Source organism: Phaseolus vulgaris, chromosome 9 (genome assembly GCF_051622355.1).
Source record: "Phaseolus vulgaris cultivar YP4 chromosome 9, ASM5162235v1, whole genome shotgun sequence".
Classification (NCBI taxonomy): Eukaryota; Viridiplantae; Streptophyta; class Magnoliopsida; order Fabales; family Fabaceae; genus Phaseolus; species Phaseolus vulgaris.
This window is the reverse complement of record NC_143506.1, coordinates 33,654,206-33,673,014: the sequence shown is the minus strand read 5'-3', so window position 1 is coordinate 33,673,014 and position 18,809 is coordinate 33,654,206. Positions and strand designations below refer to the sequence as shown.

The 18,809-nt window shown below is 32.6% G+C and overlaps 1 protein-coding gene and 1 long non-coding RNA gene across 2 annotated transcripts; one reads left to right on the top strand and one right to left on the bottom strand.

Moving 5' to 3' along the window:
* Nucleotides 1-762: 762 nt before the first annotated feature.
* Nucleotides 763-7,070, bottom strand: LOC137822941 (homeobox protein knotted-1-like 3). The gene is made up of 6 exons (XM_068627969.2): nucleotides 5,887-7,070; nucleotides 4,067-4,187; nucleotides 2,475-2,668; nucleotides 2,130-2,261; nucleotides 1,647-1,783; nucleotides 763-1,242 (listed from the first exon to the last, which is right to left on the bottom strand). Exons 1-6 carry the CDS (start codon nucleotides 6,352-6,354, stop codon nucleotides 1,203-1,205), a joined length of 1,092 nt encoding a protein of 363 aa, XP_068484070.1. The 5' UTR covers nucleotides 6,355-7,070; the 3' UTR covers nucleotides 763-1,202.
* A 4,489-nt stretch (nucleotides 7,071-11,559) lies between these two features.
* Nucleotides 11,560-13,666, top strand: LOC137823078 (uncharacterized). The gene is made up of 3 exons (XR_011083054.2): nucleotides 11,560-12,462; nucleotides 12,553-13,323; nucleotides 13,458-13,666. It is a non-coding gene; the product is annotated as an uncharacterized LOC137823078 (long non-coding RNA).
* The last annotated feature ends 5,143 nt before the right edge of the window (nucleotides 13,667-18,809 follow it).

Genomic DNA, 18,809 nt, shown 5'->3' with positions numbered 1-18,809 from the left:
ATTACGACTCGAGAAAATATTTATATTTGTTTGTTACATTGTTTTTAACTTACACACATTATTTACCGTCACTGTTTTTCGAATTAAGTCATTAATTGTTATTTTATTTTTAAAAAATTAAATTAAAAAGTTCAAATTTACTCATATTTTTAATAAGGCATTAAAATTATGATAATCACAAATATAATTTTTAATCCTTATAATAATGATCAATTAAATACCGAAATTGATTATTTTCCATCAAACTTATAAAATCATTGAAAAACGTATTTGTCTAATTTTAAAATGGTGGAACATTGACAGCCTAAACAAAATTAACTTACAAGAACTTGAATTTTGATTTATATATTTTCACAGGAAATAAATATACATATAATTTTAAACAAAATATACATGTTTTAAATGTTGACTAAATTTATTATATTGTTTTTAAAATTAAAACTTAATTGTATTTTCAATGTTTGCGTTGCTCGAAGAAAATATTTTGCCTCCACCGCTTGCTTGAGACAAATACTTGCAAGTTGCTTTGTTGTTTGCACTGTTCTTCAAATAAAAAAATTAATTTTTCAAAAGCAATCATCTTTGAATATATATATATATATATATATATATATATATATATATATAACAATTAAAATTGATTATGAATAACGAATACAACGCACTGAGATTGGGATAAAAAGAATATTACTTTGATGAGAACCACAAATATAAAAGAATCAATTTACAATTTGAATTTGGTTCATACAATTTTAAAATTGATTTGTTTAAAAAAAATATATTTTTATTTTCAATTATGACGAGATGAAAAGTTCTCATCATATCAACAATCAAAACGATCTAACAGTTCTTCGCTTTTTATTAAAAAGCAAAAAGAAAATAAAAACTGTGAAGTGAGGTAAATACATTACAAATACGTATCAGCATACTTTCAAAGATACCCATTGAACCCAATAGATAATGCCTGCAACAATATCAGGTATCAACTCAGCAGCCTCATATACAGCAATACTAGGTTTTTCTGTAATTCAACCAACCAAGTAATTAATCGCTCCCAAATACATGTTGCTATCACAAATTATGCTTTACCATCATATTCCAACACTTCACTTTCATGCTTTTCCCTGTAAGCTCCTCTCTTTTGTTGCATAAACTGAAGAATAGCCAAACATAATATTTTCCCTGTTCAAATCAGTGTCCATTCACATGAAGCTCTGGTTACTTGTTTCACCTGCACCACTACTGCTCACAAGAAACACAACATTCAGCATCTAAATGTATGTTTAGATTACATGATTCACAAAGTATCTCAGCAAACTGTCTATCAAAAAATAAATGAAAAAAACAATCATAGAACCATACAGATCAAACTCCTGTGTTCCAAGATAAGTCTTACAAGTTACAACCACCGGGTCAAAAGATTGTGGGATATGTTTGACATAGTTTCATTATGAGAAATAATCAATTGATTTTTGATGAAGATAAAGCTTGCTTTTACTTTTTTTTCATACTATAACCATAAATTTGTGGGGTAGAGTTTATTAATTATTGTGTGTTATCCAAACAAGATATAAATAATTCCAATTATAATGCATGATGTGCATGATGTGGTGGATACAAAAGAGGCTAATAAACTACGAACTCACCTCTTGCGTTTGCTTTTGGAGCCACTAGAAGACGAAGGATTAGTATGCCAATTCCTTTTCCTTTGATTTATGAACCAGTTATTTATCTGCTTTAGTTGCAAGCCTGTTTCCTGCACCAACCTTGCCTTGTCTTCTTCCTGAAACAACATTCACGAGTGCAACTAAATGTATCAGCAATCATCGATGAGACAAAAGCCCAACAATACCAACAAATACGTATAGATTAATCCTTAGTTAGGTACATTATAATAATCTTATCCTTTTCATAGTTATCTCCTCATCATCATTGGCACTAAAAACTATAAATAACAAAGTTAAAAATGAAGATGGTCCACACATGACTAGACAGCAAATGAGTAATATAAGTTTATTAATATTCTCTACATGCTTTTAAAATACGTTGGAAGATAAGTTTTTCTTTTAAACAAATCTTCTAAAAAACATTAAGTGCAAGCAATGATTGGTGCTAATGTGTAAACTTACCGTTGGATATGGCCATTTGGAATGTGACTGCCACCAAGCTTTTAAAAGGGAAGTGGTGTCACCTGGGAGCTTCCCGGCTCTTCTCTTTCGGAGAATTTCTTCTCTTATGTCCACGATCTTCTCCTTGTAACCCTGTTCGAGATCAAGAAGTTTTGTAAAAAAATTCAAACTCGGCCATTGATAACTACAACACAAAATATTCTCTGATAACATAATACAACCAAGTTTATCCAATTATATATCATGAAAAGTTTTTATGTGTAATTAATATCGATCTCCAACCTTATATAACTTTTTGCTAAAACAATATCACATAGACCAGGTTTTGTATTCCTAATTAACTACCTGTTTTAGCTCATGCTTCAACTCCTGCCTAACACGCTCCATCAAAGATCTTTCAGTTTCGGTGGGAACTAGAGGTCCAAAGCTGAGACTATCAGCGCCGTCCATGCTTCCTTCATATATGTTGGCATTACTCTCAGCCTGGTCTTCTTCATCGTCGGACATTGTTGCACCAGTTCCTTCTCCGGGGGATACACCTGTTCATGCACCATATATATACCTTCATTTTAAATCTTCCATCTATTCTATGCATGCAATGCACCAAATAACTAATGATGGAAAGGATAACACATTCTATACATGGTGTGAATAATGGAATGCTAAAGCTCAAAGATCAATGACATGCTCCTGCATGCATGCTTGGTCCCTCCATCAACCCGCTATAGCATGCAGGGAAAACCCTTACAAGGCTTTTAAGTCTTAATGTGTGTGGTTTAGAAACTTATTAAAACCTTAATTATTTAAATGATAAAGTGAAAGTACTCATTTTAACATTTTTTGTCTAATCAAAGAAATAAAACGTAGAAAAATGTAATATTTTTAGCATGCAGCATTGTTCCTCTAAAAAACCTGGTTGCTAAGATGGTAGTGGACTAACTGGTCAGACCAGTCCAACAGGGAATCAAACGCGAGAGTGGTATTTTTAGTGTAGAAAACTGAGCCTAAAAGCTGGTATGAAATTCGAGTAAACTGGTTCAAAATGGAATGTTGGAAAAGTTTTATCTATTAATCCAAAGCCAATATTGTTCTTCGAATAACGTTTATTTCACACTTTAAAATAGTAAAAAATAACAATATTCAACAGCTTTTTTTAGTAAAATATTATAATAAAATAAAATATATTTTTTTCCAAATAGTTTTGGCAGAGTCTAGGGTTTAGGCAGCATATTGTCTTTTCCTTATTTTTAAGTTTTTTTTATGCAGTTTTTGTACTTGAGTTCGACATCTTAATACCTCCTTCTTTTACTTATATATTATTTATAAAAAAAATATTATTAAGGATCAGAGATGGATATGATTTTTTTTTTAGCTAAATATTACCTATAAAAAAAATGTTTAATATTGGGTGTCGAAGTAATATAAATAATAACCTTTTTTTGAAAATATTAAACATAAGTTCGAACTAGAAATATATTCAAACAAATATATTTTTACTCATTATTGCCTATGGCATCATGGTAAAATTAAAAAAAAAAAAAACTACAGTATTAATCTTGAACCATTATTTTACCTGGTTTTCAATTATTCATCCAGTTTAAAAACGTTCTTTTAAAGCTTAAGATACGTTTGTTTTATTATTTTTAACATTTATAATTATCATTATCAATATGATATGATGACGGACTTTTATTTATCATTTTTGTTTCCTGAACTTCTTTCTTCCTTTTTCGGATTTAATTTATTCAATCAACTTTTATGCATAACATCATCATATTTTTGTCTTAGTGAAATATACTCATCTCTCTTCCTCTAATTATACTTTTCTTCCACTTTCATCATATACCTTTTTACAAACAAAGAGGGTAACAATTTATAAAGCACACTAACTAACATGGAGGATCCAAACAAAGATTTATGAGATAGTTGAAACGTACCAGTCAAGGTTTGTAGAGATTGCTCCAGCTCCCAACAAGCCATAACAGCTTCCATGGCATGAACACGGACATGTTGTTGCAATTGTTCTTTGAAAGCACAGAGCAGTATAACATAATGCGTCTACAACAAAAACAAGAGCAAAACTTGTAAAGGAGCTTCATGTGAAATAAGCACAAGGTTACGTCCTGAAAACTGAACTCAATCATGGGGAACTAATTAAAAATACCGAAGAAGGGAAAATGGTATATGTTAATTCAACATGTAACTCTCACTAAAAAGTGAATTTTTAAGTCTAATTTAACAAATTTAAAAGATGAAGTTTGTATCTAGTTATATATTATAGTTAGAAGGATAATAAGTGACTTTCTAAGTTTATAATAAACTTCTTTGGATATGATAAACTTTAAATGACTCTGATATTATATTTAGAAGTGGACTTTAAGTCTAATTCAATATTATAAAACTATTTTATTTTATAAAATAAGATTTACACCCATGTTCTAATATTTAATTGATGTAAAATTTACAACAATTCTAATATCTTTTTCTTGTGAGTTACTAACTCACTGGTTGAAGGTACTTGGTGAATATGTCACGATCAATGAAGCTAGCATAGGCATTAATTAAATATTGAAAACATTTTAATACTATAATGCTCATCATCTTTGGTTCTCTTGTGTGAAGTGATTATGAGGTTTGAATATTGAAGGCTGAAAGGAATGAAAGTAGGAATGATTTATGCGTGAACTAATAAATAGATACACCAACTGCTATCCACTGGAAGACAACTATAATAACGACTTAGGTCCCATGGCTTCATTATTTTTTAGTTGGCAAACCAGTAACGTATACAATGGGGAATGGGCGACAAAACATGGTGAGAGCTCCTTCCAGTTGTTATGTGAAAACATATGCTTCTAGAATTTAGTAATTCGTAACCACCACATTAAGTTTTCAGACAAAAAAGAATTAACAAGTGTAACACATGTGTGATTAAGATTCTAGAAGAAGAAAACACTCATTGAATTGAAAGGAATACGATCATGCACCCTTCAATCTCTTTATTACATTACACCAAAACAAATCAGATTCATTTACTCACTACTAGTACAGCCGTCAAATCTGTAGAAGAAATGTTACTTTTTCCCTCCCTCTCTCTCTTGTTTTTTTTTTTTTGTCCATTTCGTGAATTCATACAATCTTGTCACTGTTCTGGTAATCGACATACATTACCCTTTCTTTTATTTTTTTCAAACTGCAGAGAACAAATTCCGGAAAATCAGGACGGGAAGGTCCTCTAAGCTTAGCCGAATAAACAGTAAAATTTTAAAAAATGTATATGGAAAAGATTGAAACACAAAAGAGCTGACCTTTGCCATTAAGAAAGAGCATTTATAAACTTCGTCAACAAAAAATAAATATACAATAAACAAAGAGATAAAAAAAAGAACTAAAATAAGCAGAAGATGATTAATGCACTCAAGTGGGAGATTAAAATAGTACCCTCTTGGAAGATATTACTAAATTTATTACATGAAGCCATTAATTATTAATAATAGCTGAATGCTAGCTGAATGACATTAGTGAAAGCATCAGAAATTCACACAACCCAAAAGCAGCTGAGTTTGGAAAAGAAAGAAACAAGAACCAAAAGGAAACAAACACGCTCTCATATCAAATGATTAAACTCGTTGGAAAGTGGATTAGCGGAACAGAAAACAAAAACATTAATCATAGAGTAGGGTTGATAGTTGATTATGATGAAGTTATAAGCAAGCAAACAATTATAGGTTTTGAGAGAGAGAGGAAGCAAATTAACCATGAATTGATCGAGCTCTTTGTCATCGACGACGCCGTTTCCGAGGCTAGAGTACTTATCAACGACTCGCTGAGACTGCTGAAGCTGCGCGTCGATCCGTGGAAGCTGGTCAACGGGCGTGGCGATCCTCAGGCACGAGATGTGAGCTGATAGGAGTTGATCGTAAAGCGGGTGTCCCAGAATGTCCGCTTTGTATTCCGCCAAATCGTCCGGTTCCGAGTTGCTCTCCGTCCGGTTCCGATCTATGCCCCCCCGAACGTCGTCGTTTTGCTGCGCCGTACCCGACTCCGGCTGCAGGTGGAGGAAATTCTGCTGCCGAAGCGTCGCCGCGTTGCTGCCGTTCAGCCACGTGGGTGCTCCGCCGGAGAGCGGCAGCAGGCGCTGCATGTCTCTGCCCTGACCCATCTGCTGCTCCTCCGTGAACGACTGAAACGTGATTTCATGTGCCAGATGGTCGTGAAAAGCCATTATTTTTGGATGCCCAATTGCTTAATCTCGTGTTCTCTTTCACTGCATCTCCCAGTCCCAGGACGTTCAATTGAATTTCATGACAGTGAAAACGCAGCTTGAAGCATCAGAGAGGAGTGGTTAGAAGAAGAAGAAGAAAAAGGGATTTGGTGTGGGGGGAAGACTTTTCGAAGTTTTGACGCGAAGACCGAGGCAGAGGGTGAGAGAGAGAGGGAGAGGATCGAGGGTGGGATTGGTGATAACGTGGAAGGATTTGTGGTGCCACCTTATTGGAGATTTTGGTGTAATAAGACAAGGTTTGATGAATGATGTTGGAGGCAGCTAATAACTACACAATAATTATAATTATTTTATTAATTGTTTAACTATGGCAATAGAATAATCCTATTTGGAGTTTGGTGTTAGGAAATGGTTGGGAGAGAGGACACAGTGTGCCGACGTGTTGTCTTGTTTTTTTTTTGTTTTGTTTTGAGATGGAGAAAGATATGTTTCAAAATTATTATAATTGAAAGATGCGTGTGTTTGAGAAGAAATGAAACAGTCCTAAATCCTAAGTCGCACTGCAGAAAAGAATGATAATAAAAAAAAGGAAAAAAAAAAGAGAAACGGGTAAGACAAGGTACTAGGTGGTGTTTAGGTAGAGCATAGGGTGGCAAATAGGTGATGGTAGGTGCATTGTAGGGATTGGCGCGAGATTAGAAAATAGTAAGCAATCCAAGAATTATAGGTACACCAAAGGACCCTTTATTTATTGGGAACTCACAACTTACTTTTTCACTCACCTTCTTCCTCTACATTCTCTTACCACAAAAATCACCAACAACACACACAAGAAAATACTACATTCAAAATCGACTCCTTTCTTTAAATTTTGGTCATTCAAAAATGGTTAAGAAAACACATACAAAATATAAAATAAGAAGATAGTAATAATATCTACATAGGAAGTTATATGTAATATAGATATAAGGACCCTTTTTATATTGGTTATTATACAAGCATTTTTTTAGATTGGAAAGAAAATATCTCTTTAGTAATTATTTTTGCCAAAAATTTAGTTTGGTTTTTTCAATTAATTTTTCTAACAAAAAAATGTTGATATTTTAAATATATATCAAGGCTTGAGTTTAGGGAAAAAAAATCACTTTATACTCAAATCTGTTATTTTTCTATTATACCAATTTTAAAACTAAATCAATCATTCACACTCCACCCTTTAAACATATAATAAGTTATCTTTTAACTATTGTTATATCTATAATGTGAGGATGATTTTTATTTAATCTAGGATAATAGTTGTTTTTAAATGTCATTATATATACTAATTAAGAACTGTCTATGGTTTTTACATTGTACAAGATGAAGTTGATTTAAATAGTTTGTCTTTATGTTTCTTTGATTTTCCTATGTTCCTCTTTCTTGATCATTCTCCCTTAAGCCTTTACCATTAGGACTAAGATAGTTCTTGTGGTAGGTACACATTAGAATTGCCCTAGTTGTTCATTGCCTCTACCATTCATTGTATCCTTGCTATTTGAAATCTTCATTAATTGCATTGTGACCACTACTACTCTCATTGGATTGGATTGATTATCTTTTTGTTCCTAGATTCTCTTCTGCTCTTTCTCATGTTTATTTTAATCATTTTTAAGTTCAGTTTCCATTATGAGAAGATATGTAGTCAATAAATATATTTTAATTGTATTGATATTTTTTTATTGATTATTTTTTAAATGCATTGATATTGAATTTGGTGTTTGTATTTATACTGTTATATATAAAATAAATAAATTTAAATAAAAATATGAAAATATAATGAAGATTATTTTCAAAAATATCATCATATATAGTATATATAATCACGGTTCTATGTATATTCAAATCATAGTTGAAAATCTAAAATTTCAATAACATATTAAATAAGAACAATTCCAATTCCAAAATCCTGTGTAAAAGATTCTAATATTGAATATTAATGTGTTAGTTTTAAATTTGCAGCATCAAGAATAGTATGAGAAGTATTATTTATCTTCGTTATGAGTGTGAGTTTCACAAATTTATCTTTAAAGAGTGTTTTAATGCATTAATATATAGAATTGTTTTTTAAATACATTTAAGTGAAATAAGACTTGTTCTCCTAAGAGGGGCTCTGAGACAGTAGTATAGTATCCTTCTTTCATTCATTCGGGCTTTGATTTTCGGTTAGAAGGGCACCTGCAAAAGATTCTCCAATGTTGAAGTAAATGTTCGATATTTTGATGCAATAAATATTGTTATAATGACGTATATTTGTCTTGTTTGTAGTATCTAATGGATCATTGGTGCTCACATTACCTAATTTTTATGTGATTTATTTACGATTAATACATACTTTAATAAATACGCTTATCCTTGTATTGTACATATAATTTTGATACTTCACCGCCTAAAACTTAGAAATTTATTAGACCAAAAGTGTTTTCTTTTATTAGTTTATGTATTCTAATCATTTTAAAATTCCTAGAAACATATATAAATATACCAATTATTAATAATTTAAAAAATCGATTGTATGTTTTTTTTCATTTGTCTGTCATTTTTTTTTTCATTTTTCTCAAATACTCTTAAAATTCAATTTATTGATCACATATTCTTTTACATCTTATTTATTTTCGTTCTACCAACCACAACAATAAAAATAAAATAGAAAAAAATATTGTGCTCACTCCAAAAGTTATTTACTATTCAAAATGTATCTTTCATATACATTCTCCAATTATATAGTTCAATTAAGCAACAACTCAAACTAATTATTGATATGAAAATTTCAGAATGAATTAAATATTTGAATAATCATTTGATATTCTCAATTAATTCAATCAACATTTACACTTTACATTCATTATCAGATAATTTTATGTTTATCATCCATGCCAAATAATTTTACATGTTTGTTTTTCCAGAACTTGAAAAGACCCTTTCTTTTTTCTCTTTTTTTTTCATTTATTTCACAAAAAATTAAACGAAATCTTAAACTTTAAACCATCTAAACATAAAGAGTGCATTCACTAACTTAATCTTTGAATTGGTAAATACACTATTAAACAAAATATTAATCACAAAAAAAATGTCAATCAACATTTTTTCTCATTTTTTAAAAATACAAATATATTATTATTTTCATTTTGAGGAAATTGAAAAAAAGTGGGTGAAAGGTGTTTGTTAATTTATAACAATGGGAGAATCATTATTGTGTGAGTGTTTGGTAGGGTAGAGAAAAACCGTAAAAAAAGGAAGAGAATTATACTTCTATCTTTGGTAGAAAGAGAAGAAGAAGAAGAAAAACTAATCTGTAAACCTTTTATATTTCTTTTTATCATATATTTCTATAAAATTATATAAGTTTTATGTTTTTTTTTTTATTTGTGACTTGCTTTTACTTTACTTAACAACTAATCATTCCATGATTATTTTTTCTTAAAAAACGAGAGAGCATTATTCTGGGCAGAAGGCCGAAACGAACGTATGAGAGGAGTAGTAGCAGTAGTTTGGGCTAGGCACTACCCAACCCGAAAACGACGTGAGCACCCAGGAACGACACGTGTCCTAAGGAGGTTTCATGGACCACAACATAGTACTGCACAAGATTTAGGAGTGCGGGCCAAAGGGGTTGTGAGGTAGAGGGTGGTGGGGCTGGAACCGAACAGAACACAGAACAGAAGACAGAACAAAGCACAGAACAGAAAACAGAGAAGAGTGCAGATGAGCACAGTGAATGAAGATGCGTGGTGAACAGAGAAGGAAGGAAGGAAGAGGTGCCGGCGGCTGAAGCAATTTGTTGGACAGAGAGAGAGTGATAGAGAAAGGGAGACAGAGGTCACGCGGAACTGTTTGGTGGTCCCGAACCCTGCGTTTGGGTTAAAACAAAAACATAAAAGAAGGAATTGGGATTGGGATTGGGATTGGCGTGTTCTTGGGTGAGAGTGGTCCACTCAACTTTCACTTCCAATGCCCCATACTTGTACAAATCTCCTACTACTACTCCTCAACTAATCATTCACCTTTTTCTTTTCATTCTTCTCAATAATCCTTAATACTAACATGCTCTTTTTTCACTGTCACTTTTCTTTTCTTTTAAATTTAACAAAATCAATATATATATAAACTTTTTCTCTCCAAGTTCAAATTAGCTAATCATAAATTTCAAATTATAAAGAAATTTATGTCTTGTTTCATTTTTACCTTTCTAAACTGCTCAACTACACATGTAATATATTAAAAAGTGAAAATATAATATTTTTCAAATAAAATATTTGTATTTATAATAATATATAACGATATAGATTTTCTTAGTAATCGTTCTTTTTTCTTGTAACTTTTTTTAAGTATACATATTTTTTTAATTAATATATTTTAATTTTAAAATTATGAGAAGAGACATTTCGTCATTTTCTTATTAAATTGTTATTCCCAATACAAGCATGATTTTTATATTTGAGAAACCACCAAGTTATCCCACAAGAAATAAATAGAGGCTACTTCTTCGTAATAAATCGATAGGGTTAAAACAGAGACCAACTTAAAGAAACGTTGTCCTGAGGAAATTTTGAAAAAGAGTGTTACGATGAGGGATGAAGGGTAGTAAAAGATGCAGGTAAGGAAAACCACTACGAGAAAGAACTAACTAAAGATATGAAAATTCTAACAATATTATTCTCTGTCTCCTCTGAATACACAGATACATTTTATAATATCCTTGTCAGCTAATAACTATGAGACAGCTGTAACTTTTAACAGAAAACATAACAAAATTGTGACAACTCATTTCCTTCTAGATGAAATCTCTGAACCTTATAAGTTTTTCTCTATTTCAAATGGGCCTTGATGTTTTGGGCTTGTCCATTCCCTCTTGTGAAAGAACCTTGTCCTCAAGGTTGGTGGATGGGCCTACAGGGAAGGGCGGTACTGTTATGGTCATAAAAAGGAAACTTAATCATGTTGTGGGTGGTTGGGTAGGAGTGGAGATTGGGCATTGAGTTATGGTCTTTGGGATGTGTATTTCGTTGGGCTCATTGATTAGGTGGATAAAGGGAAAAGTAGGTGGCTGATGTGGGAATTTAATATTGTTCTTAAGTGTGCTCAGCGTGTGGATTTCGGTCGGTCCAATGGTTGGTTGGATTGAAGGCAAGAGATTGGGTTGCTGTGTGAAGGTCATATTGGGAAGAAGTGTGCTACTTGTGTGGATGGGAGACATAGCATTTGGGTTTAGAAACTTCTAGATGGGAAAAACATTTGGACAGTGAGATATAGTTGGATGCTTAGTTATGTTTTCAGAAGCATGTGGGCCAAAGTGGTATACAATTGGATATTTAATTGAGTTTGCAGAAGCATGTGGGTCCATTGTCATTAGTGCAAGTGAAGGTGGGATTTGGAACGTCGATGAAAGTCGTGTGTCCTTAAATGCTAAAACTACAGGGGAGTTAGGTGAGTTCGTGGTTAAAGAGTTATGTGGTGTAGTTGGGGTATCAGAGCTTACTTCTTCGTTTGGAATGAGAGTGGGGAGATTGTGTGCTGGTGGGGGTGGGATTTCCAAATCTTGCGTGTAGTGGAAGGATGGGGGAGGAGTTTGACCGTGATAGGGTTTATGTAGTTATATGTAGAAAATTGGGTGAATGTGTAAGAATGGTGGTAGGAGGAGTTCATAGGCCACTTCGCTGATGTGATGCTTAGTGGGGTATGGCAGAAAAATCTTTGTGAGAGCTTGTAGTGAGTTTTGGAAGTGAGTGAAACTTAGTGGTAAGCTTGACGACAGAGAAGAACCCAATCGTTTACTTCGAAAGTGTGGTGGTGTCGTGACCGGTTGGCTATCTGCGCCATTCTTTGTTGGGTTTGTGTCAATGTATCTTTCAATTGGTGAAGCATTTGTGTGCGGTCATGTAGTGTCATTTTCAAATTTGGTTTTATGGTGGTTCCTGGAACGTAGTTTGACATTGTGTGTGATGGTCGTTCGTACAAGGATTGAAACGAAGATGTCTTGATAGCGGAATGGTATGAAGAATTGTACCAAAACTCAATGAGATGCAAGTATTAGTACCACGTTCTTGGATTTTTGCTGGTTAAACATCTGAGGTAAAGTTTTAAACTTTGATTGACAATCTCTGTTTGTCTATCTGTCTGAGGGTGATACGCAATACTGAACTTCAACTTTGTACCTTGCAGGTGAAACAATTCCTTCCAAAAACGGCTTTGGAAAACAGGATCATGATCAGAAATAATGGACTTGGGAACTCCATGTAACCTGCAAATCTCAATAGAAAAACGGTTAGCTAGTTGGGTGTGTTGAAGGACGTAGGAAGAGCAATGAAGTGGAATGATTTGGAGAGCCTATCACAGATTACCTAGATGACTCTGTGTCCATAAGACGAAGGTAAGTGGGCGATGAAATTTGTAGTTAGTTCTTCCCATAATTTATTTGGTAGGGGTATGGGTTGGAGTAATCACAAATGTTTTTGATTTATGGGCTTGTTGTGTTGGCGGGGAAGACATTGTTTGATGTATGATTTGGTGTCACGGTACATGCCTGGCCAGAAGAGTGAGGCAGCAAGTCGAGCCATGGTGGCTTTAATACCGAAGTGGCCTGCTGTGGGTGAGGCGTGTAACTCAGGGATTATGGTGAAGTGCAACCTGTCAATGGAAGGAACATATAGGCTTTGGCCATGGTACAAGAGTTCCTGATGGAAACTGTAGGACGTTTTATGTAAAGAAATTAATTTGCGCACTTCTTCTTCTCATTGGATTGTCTTATAATACTATTGTAATTCTTTGACAATGTTTGGGATTGGGGAGGATATGGCAAGAAAATGGGATTTGGGAGGTCGGGATAAGAAATCAACAGCTTGATTGTGGCGGCCTGGACGGTAGATGATGTCAAAGTTGTACCCTAGCAGTTTGGTGACCCATTTTTGTTGTTCCGGCGTGTGACATGCATTGGTAAGTAGCCCTTTGAGACTTTGTTGATCTGTTATAATTTTGAAGTGAGTACCAATGAGGTAATGACGCCATTTTTCATTACTTCTATTATAGCTAGCATTTCTCTGACATAGACTGAACTAGCTTGCTTTCAGGACAAAGTTTTTTGTTGAAGAACATGATGGGATGTCCGTCTTGGGACAGCACGACGCCAATGGCTATGTTGGAAACATTAATTTCAACAATGAAATGAATGGAAAAATTTGGGAGACTTAACACTGGAGTGGTAGTTAGGACATTTTTCATTTGTATGAAAGCTTTTTGTGTATTTGTATTCCACGTAAACTTTGATTATTTTAGTAAATTTGTGAGTGGAGAGGTAAGAGTGGCATAATCGCGAATGAACTTCCGATAGAATTCCATGATACCCAAAAATACACGTAGGGTGGTAAGGGATGTAGGACTAGGCCCAAAGTAGAATGGCTTGAATTTTATCTGGGTATGGGGAAACAATGTCATCTTGAAGAAGATGGCCCAAGTATGAGACCTTGGTGGTTGCAAACAAACATTTAGATTCATTGATAAAGAATTTGTGTGAGGTGTTGAATATGTTCTGACATGGAGTTGCTGTAAATGAGAATGTCTTAAAAAAAACAAGGACAAAGTGTCGTAGGTGTGGCCTGAGTAATTCATTAATGGTTGCTTGAAAGGTAGAAGGAACATTAGCAAGACTGAATGGTATAATGTGAAATTAGTAGTGGCCATCGTACATTCTAAATGTTGTTTAGTAACAGTCTGGAGGGTGAAACCTTATTTGATGTTTACTAGAGCGTAAGTTTAACTTGGTGAAAATCTTGGTTGTAGTGAGTTCATCCAATAATTCATCAATTGTAGGAATAGGAAACTGGTCTTTGACTGTAATAGCATTTAGGCCTCGATAATCTACACAAAAATGCCAAGTCCCATCTTTTTTTATTAGGATAATTGGGGAGGAAAAAGGGCTAGTGCTAGGACGAATAATGCCTTATTGTAGCATTTCTTGAATGAGGGAAGTCATGATGTGTTTATGAGCATGTAGGTATCGGTAAGATTTAATGTTAATTGGGGAAGATTGGGGAATGAGGGGAATATGATGGTTATGGGGTCTATGAAAGGGTAATCCATGGGGAAGGGAGAAAACGGAATTGTACATTTTTAATAGCATAGAAATATCATGATGGTTAGAAGGATTGGTTGGAAGTGAGGGTGATGAAAGTGGTTGAACAATGAGAAGGTGTAGTGAAGCAATGACATCAGTATGTAGAAGGTGGCAAAGATGGGTAAAAGAGGTTTGATTACGGAGAAGGTGAGTAGTGCGATTTAGGGTAATAGGTGAATCGTTGTGTATAAAAGAGAGGTGAGGGGTAGAGAAATCAGCTTGTAAAGGACCTAAACCAATCCATACCAAGGACAACATCAACACCCTTAATTGGGAGAAAGTAAAAAGGAATGGAAAAAATATGGGATTGTATAGAAATTTGAACATCGGGACACAATGAAGAACAATGAACTTGTTCTCCATTTACCACCATGTCAAAGAAAGGTGTGATAGGGAGGGTGCAAAGTTGGAGGTGAGAGGCAAGGCAAGGTTGTAATATGTTATGGGAACTACCAGAGTCGATTAAAATAGTGACCGAAATGTGAGCAATGGGGCCTTCATATTTAAAAGTATGGGTTGAGGGAGTGTTTGATAAAGCTTGAAAGGAGAGATGGATGTATGTATGGGTATCGGTTTCAGGGTTTGAGGGGGTGTTGTTGTCAATTTCACATGGTTTACTAACGAAGATTTCTCACTCAATAAAAGAAGGAAGCGGTGGGTTGAACACTTGTGATCGGGGAAAAACTTTTCGTCACAATTGTAACACAATCCAACAACCCTACGTTCTTGAAGTTGGGTTGATGTAAGCTTTTTTTATAGGAATGGAGGGAGGTGCAAGGGGAAGTGTGGAAGTGGAAGTCGAAGGGCGTGGTGAAGGTAACAAATGAGTGAATGGTTGGGGGTAAAGTGGGTAAAAACTGTAATGGACGTTTGGAATCAGTAATTTTTTACTCCAGAAGCTTGGCTAGGAACATAGCCTGTGTGATGGAGGTGGGTTGTAAGACAACAAATTCCCGTCGAATCTCAGGAAAAAAGCCAAAGATGAAACAATTATGTATCATTTCAGGAGTTAATCCCATAACCCGATTGCAGAGTTTTTCAAATGTCTTTTAGTACTTTGTAACTGTGGTGTGTTGGCACAATTTAAATAACTTTGTCTGGTGATTAGCGTATGTTGAGTGTAAAAAATGTAGTTCCAAGGCTCTACTAAAAGAAATTCAATCAATAAGTTGGTGGTTTTGATAAATCCATTTAAACCAACTCAGTGCATCACCTCGCATATAAAAAGCAACCATATTTAAATGAAAGTCCCAGGGAATATTGTAAAATTGATCAGCTCGGAATAACCAGTCTAAAGGGTTTGAACCAACAAAGAAGGAGAGTTGAATTTTGGGTGGTCGTATTGTGGGAGAAGGAAGGGGAAAAGATGAATGGGGAGGTATAGTTGTGGTTGTTGAAGTAGTGAAAGTAGCGTGTGAGTTATAACAGGGGATGTGATGGAGGATGTAGCATCAAGGGAGAAGTTGGTAAAATGAGAAACATAATCAACATTAAGGGGAATAGAGGTGATTTGAGATTATAAGGTGGTGATAAGGCCAGTAAGAGTATGAGTGATTGTCTCTTGTTTTGATTCCAAAGCGGCTTGGCGTTCTTCTAAAGTTTGCTCGAAAGTTTGATAACAAACCTCATGGTTTTCCTGTGAGGTGTGAAGTTAGGTTTGGAGGTTGGCTAATTTGCCAATGATGGATTAGAGAATATCCTCCATATCTTGAGTTGGTTTGAGAGAAATGATAATAAAAGATGCACGTTAGAGAAATCATTGTAAAAAATATATAACTAAAGATATGAAAATTCTAACACTATTATTATTTATCTCCTCGAAATACATAGATACATTTTATAATATCTTTGTCAACTAATTACTATAATAGAGTTGTATCTTCTAAAAACAAATATAACAAAATTGTGACAACTATTTTTTTTAAATGAAATCTCTCATCCTTATAAGTTTTTCTCTATTTCATATGGAACTTGAAATTTCAAAAGAGAGTATTCCCAAACGAAAGAAGTCGCACACCAAGTATTCGACAAAACGCGTCTCTTACCATGATTTTAGAAACCTTGGATTCGATTCTGGACGTGGTGAGGTTCTTGGACAGTGGGAAGACATGCTTAATAATAAGGAGAGGAGGGATAAAGCTATTGAGGAATGTCTTTGGTATCTATTTGGAGGCTTTAACCACTTTCCATATTTCACCCCTCACTTCCTTCCACAAATTTGTAAAGTGGGTGTGGAGTATACTAATCTCTCCAAAAAAAAAAGAAATTCTTATCCTTCATTGCTTAAATTGTTAATGTGAAAAAGAAAAATCTAAACCATAAGAAGAAAATGGGAGAACAAATTTATATATAATAAATTCAAAGAAATTCTTATCCTTAGACTGTTAATGTGAAAAAAATTTAAATCATAAGAAGAAAATGGGGAACAATTTTTATGTATAATAAATTTTCCTTTACTAAGAGTGCTTTTATTATTATTTAATTTTAATTTTATCATAAATTTATATATATATATATATAATATTATAAATTTATACTATAATTTATTATATATATAAATTTATAATAAAATTAAAATATACAGATACATAATCCCAACACAACCTGTGTTTCTAGTAGTAAATCTGAAAAAAAATTGAATAGTGGTGTACTCGCATAAAACTTTACAAGGTCAAAGTAAACACGGTCTTTTTATTACTTAACCTTTATTAAAAATATAAAATCATACAGAACAATTAAATTAGATATAAAACCATTAAATTTATATTTTAATATAAAATTTAACAAATAAAACTAAAACGTGTCAAAAAATATGTTACTTGTGATTTTGTAATAAAGAATTATTTGTTTGAAGTTAAATATCTTGAACTGAGTCTCATATAGATAATAAAACAAATCATTTCTGCATTATTTTCCTCATTCAACTTCAAGAAAATTTATCCCAGCTATCTACCAAAAAAATTATAAAAAAAATAAACTACATAAAATTAATTTTTAATTTCTTAAATGATTAATTATTCATTTATGTTTTCTTAAAATTCAATAAATTATTGTATCAACACTTACATATTAAAATTAATCCAATTTATTATTATATTAGGTTGAAGAGTGTTAAGTAGGGCAGTATAAGGCATAAAACGAGACATAGTGAAAGATGGATCCTACAGAAATAGATCCAGACACTGCAACAGTGCCTCATAAACCCAGATTTCTATATTACTGTTTAAATGTTGCTTCTGTCCATTTAACTTTAAGATAAAATATTAACCTCAATTTAGAAAATTTAGAAAAAATTAGATCAATTTAAATATTTATAATGATTATGAAATAACTTGAAAATAATAAAGAAATTGTGTGACTATATATTAAAAAAATTATTAAAGAAAAATAAATTTTAAAAACAAAAAATAATTAATTATTATATTGATTAAATTAGATATTATTGTAGAAACTAAAAAATTTATTAATATCTAAATTAATTTTTATTGTTAATAAATAGTTTTTAAATTGATATTTAATTAGCTACTAAGATTTTAACTATCAATTTTAGACTATAAATACTTAATAATTAATTAGATACTAATTTAAAAACTATTAATTAGTAATAAAAATTAATTTAATAATTTTTGTTTTTTAAATTTTTCTTATCAGTAATTAAAATTAATAAAAATGAAACACTTCACGTTAATTTCAGTCTTTATATGTGTAATATTTAAAATAATATTTAATTTAATTAATATAAATTAATTATTTATTATTTTTAATATTGATTTTTATTTAATGATTTTTTTAATAGTAAAAAACAGTGACTTATATTTAATAATTTTTAATAGTAATAAATAGTGACTGAGTCACTCTGATTATTCGGTGCTGATAAGTTTGTCAAAAGAAGAAAAGAAAATAGTGACTGAGTAGTGTTTTGTAAGCTGAGATCAGTTGTTCTTCCCTGTGTAAATCGGTGATACCGGAGATTGCAGATATGCAGAATGTAGCAATATACAAAAATAAACTTTTCATCTTTCTTGTTAGATCTATTTTTTATCTTTAGTTTATAAAAATCCAATCCATAAACGTTATCCTCATTTTCCAAATATGGATTACGACTATTCTTCACTTCACTTCAGCTAATTCTTCTTCTTCATCATCAGATCCCAATGAAAGCAATGTTTTAATTAGATAGACTTTTATTTTTGTCTTGGTTTTTCCCTGCAAATTTAGGTTTAATTCTTTTGAGGGCTCTTCCTTTTTCTTTTGAGGGATCGTTGACATTATTGATATATATTTTTATTCTTTTGAGGGATCTTCCTTT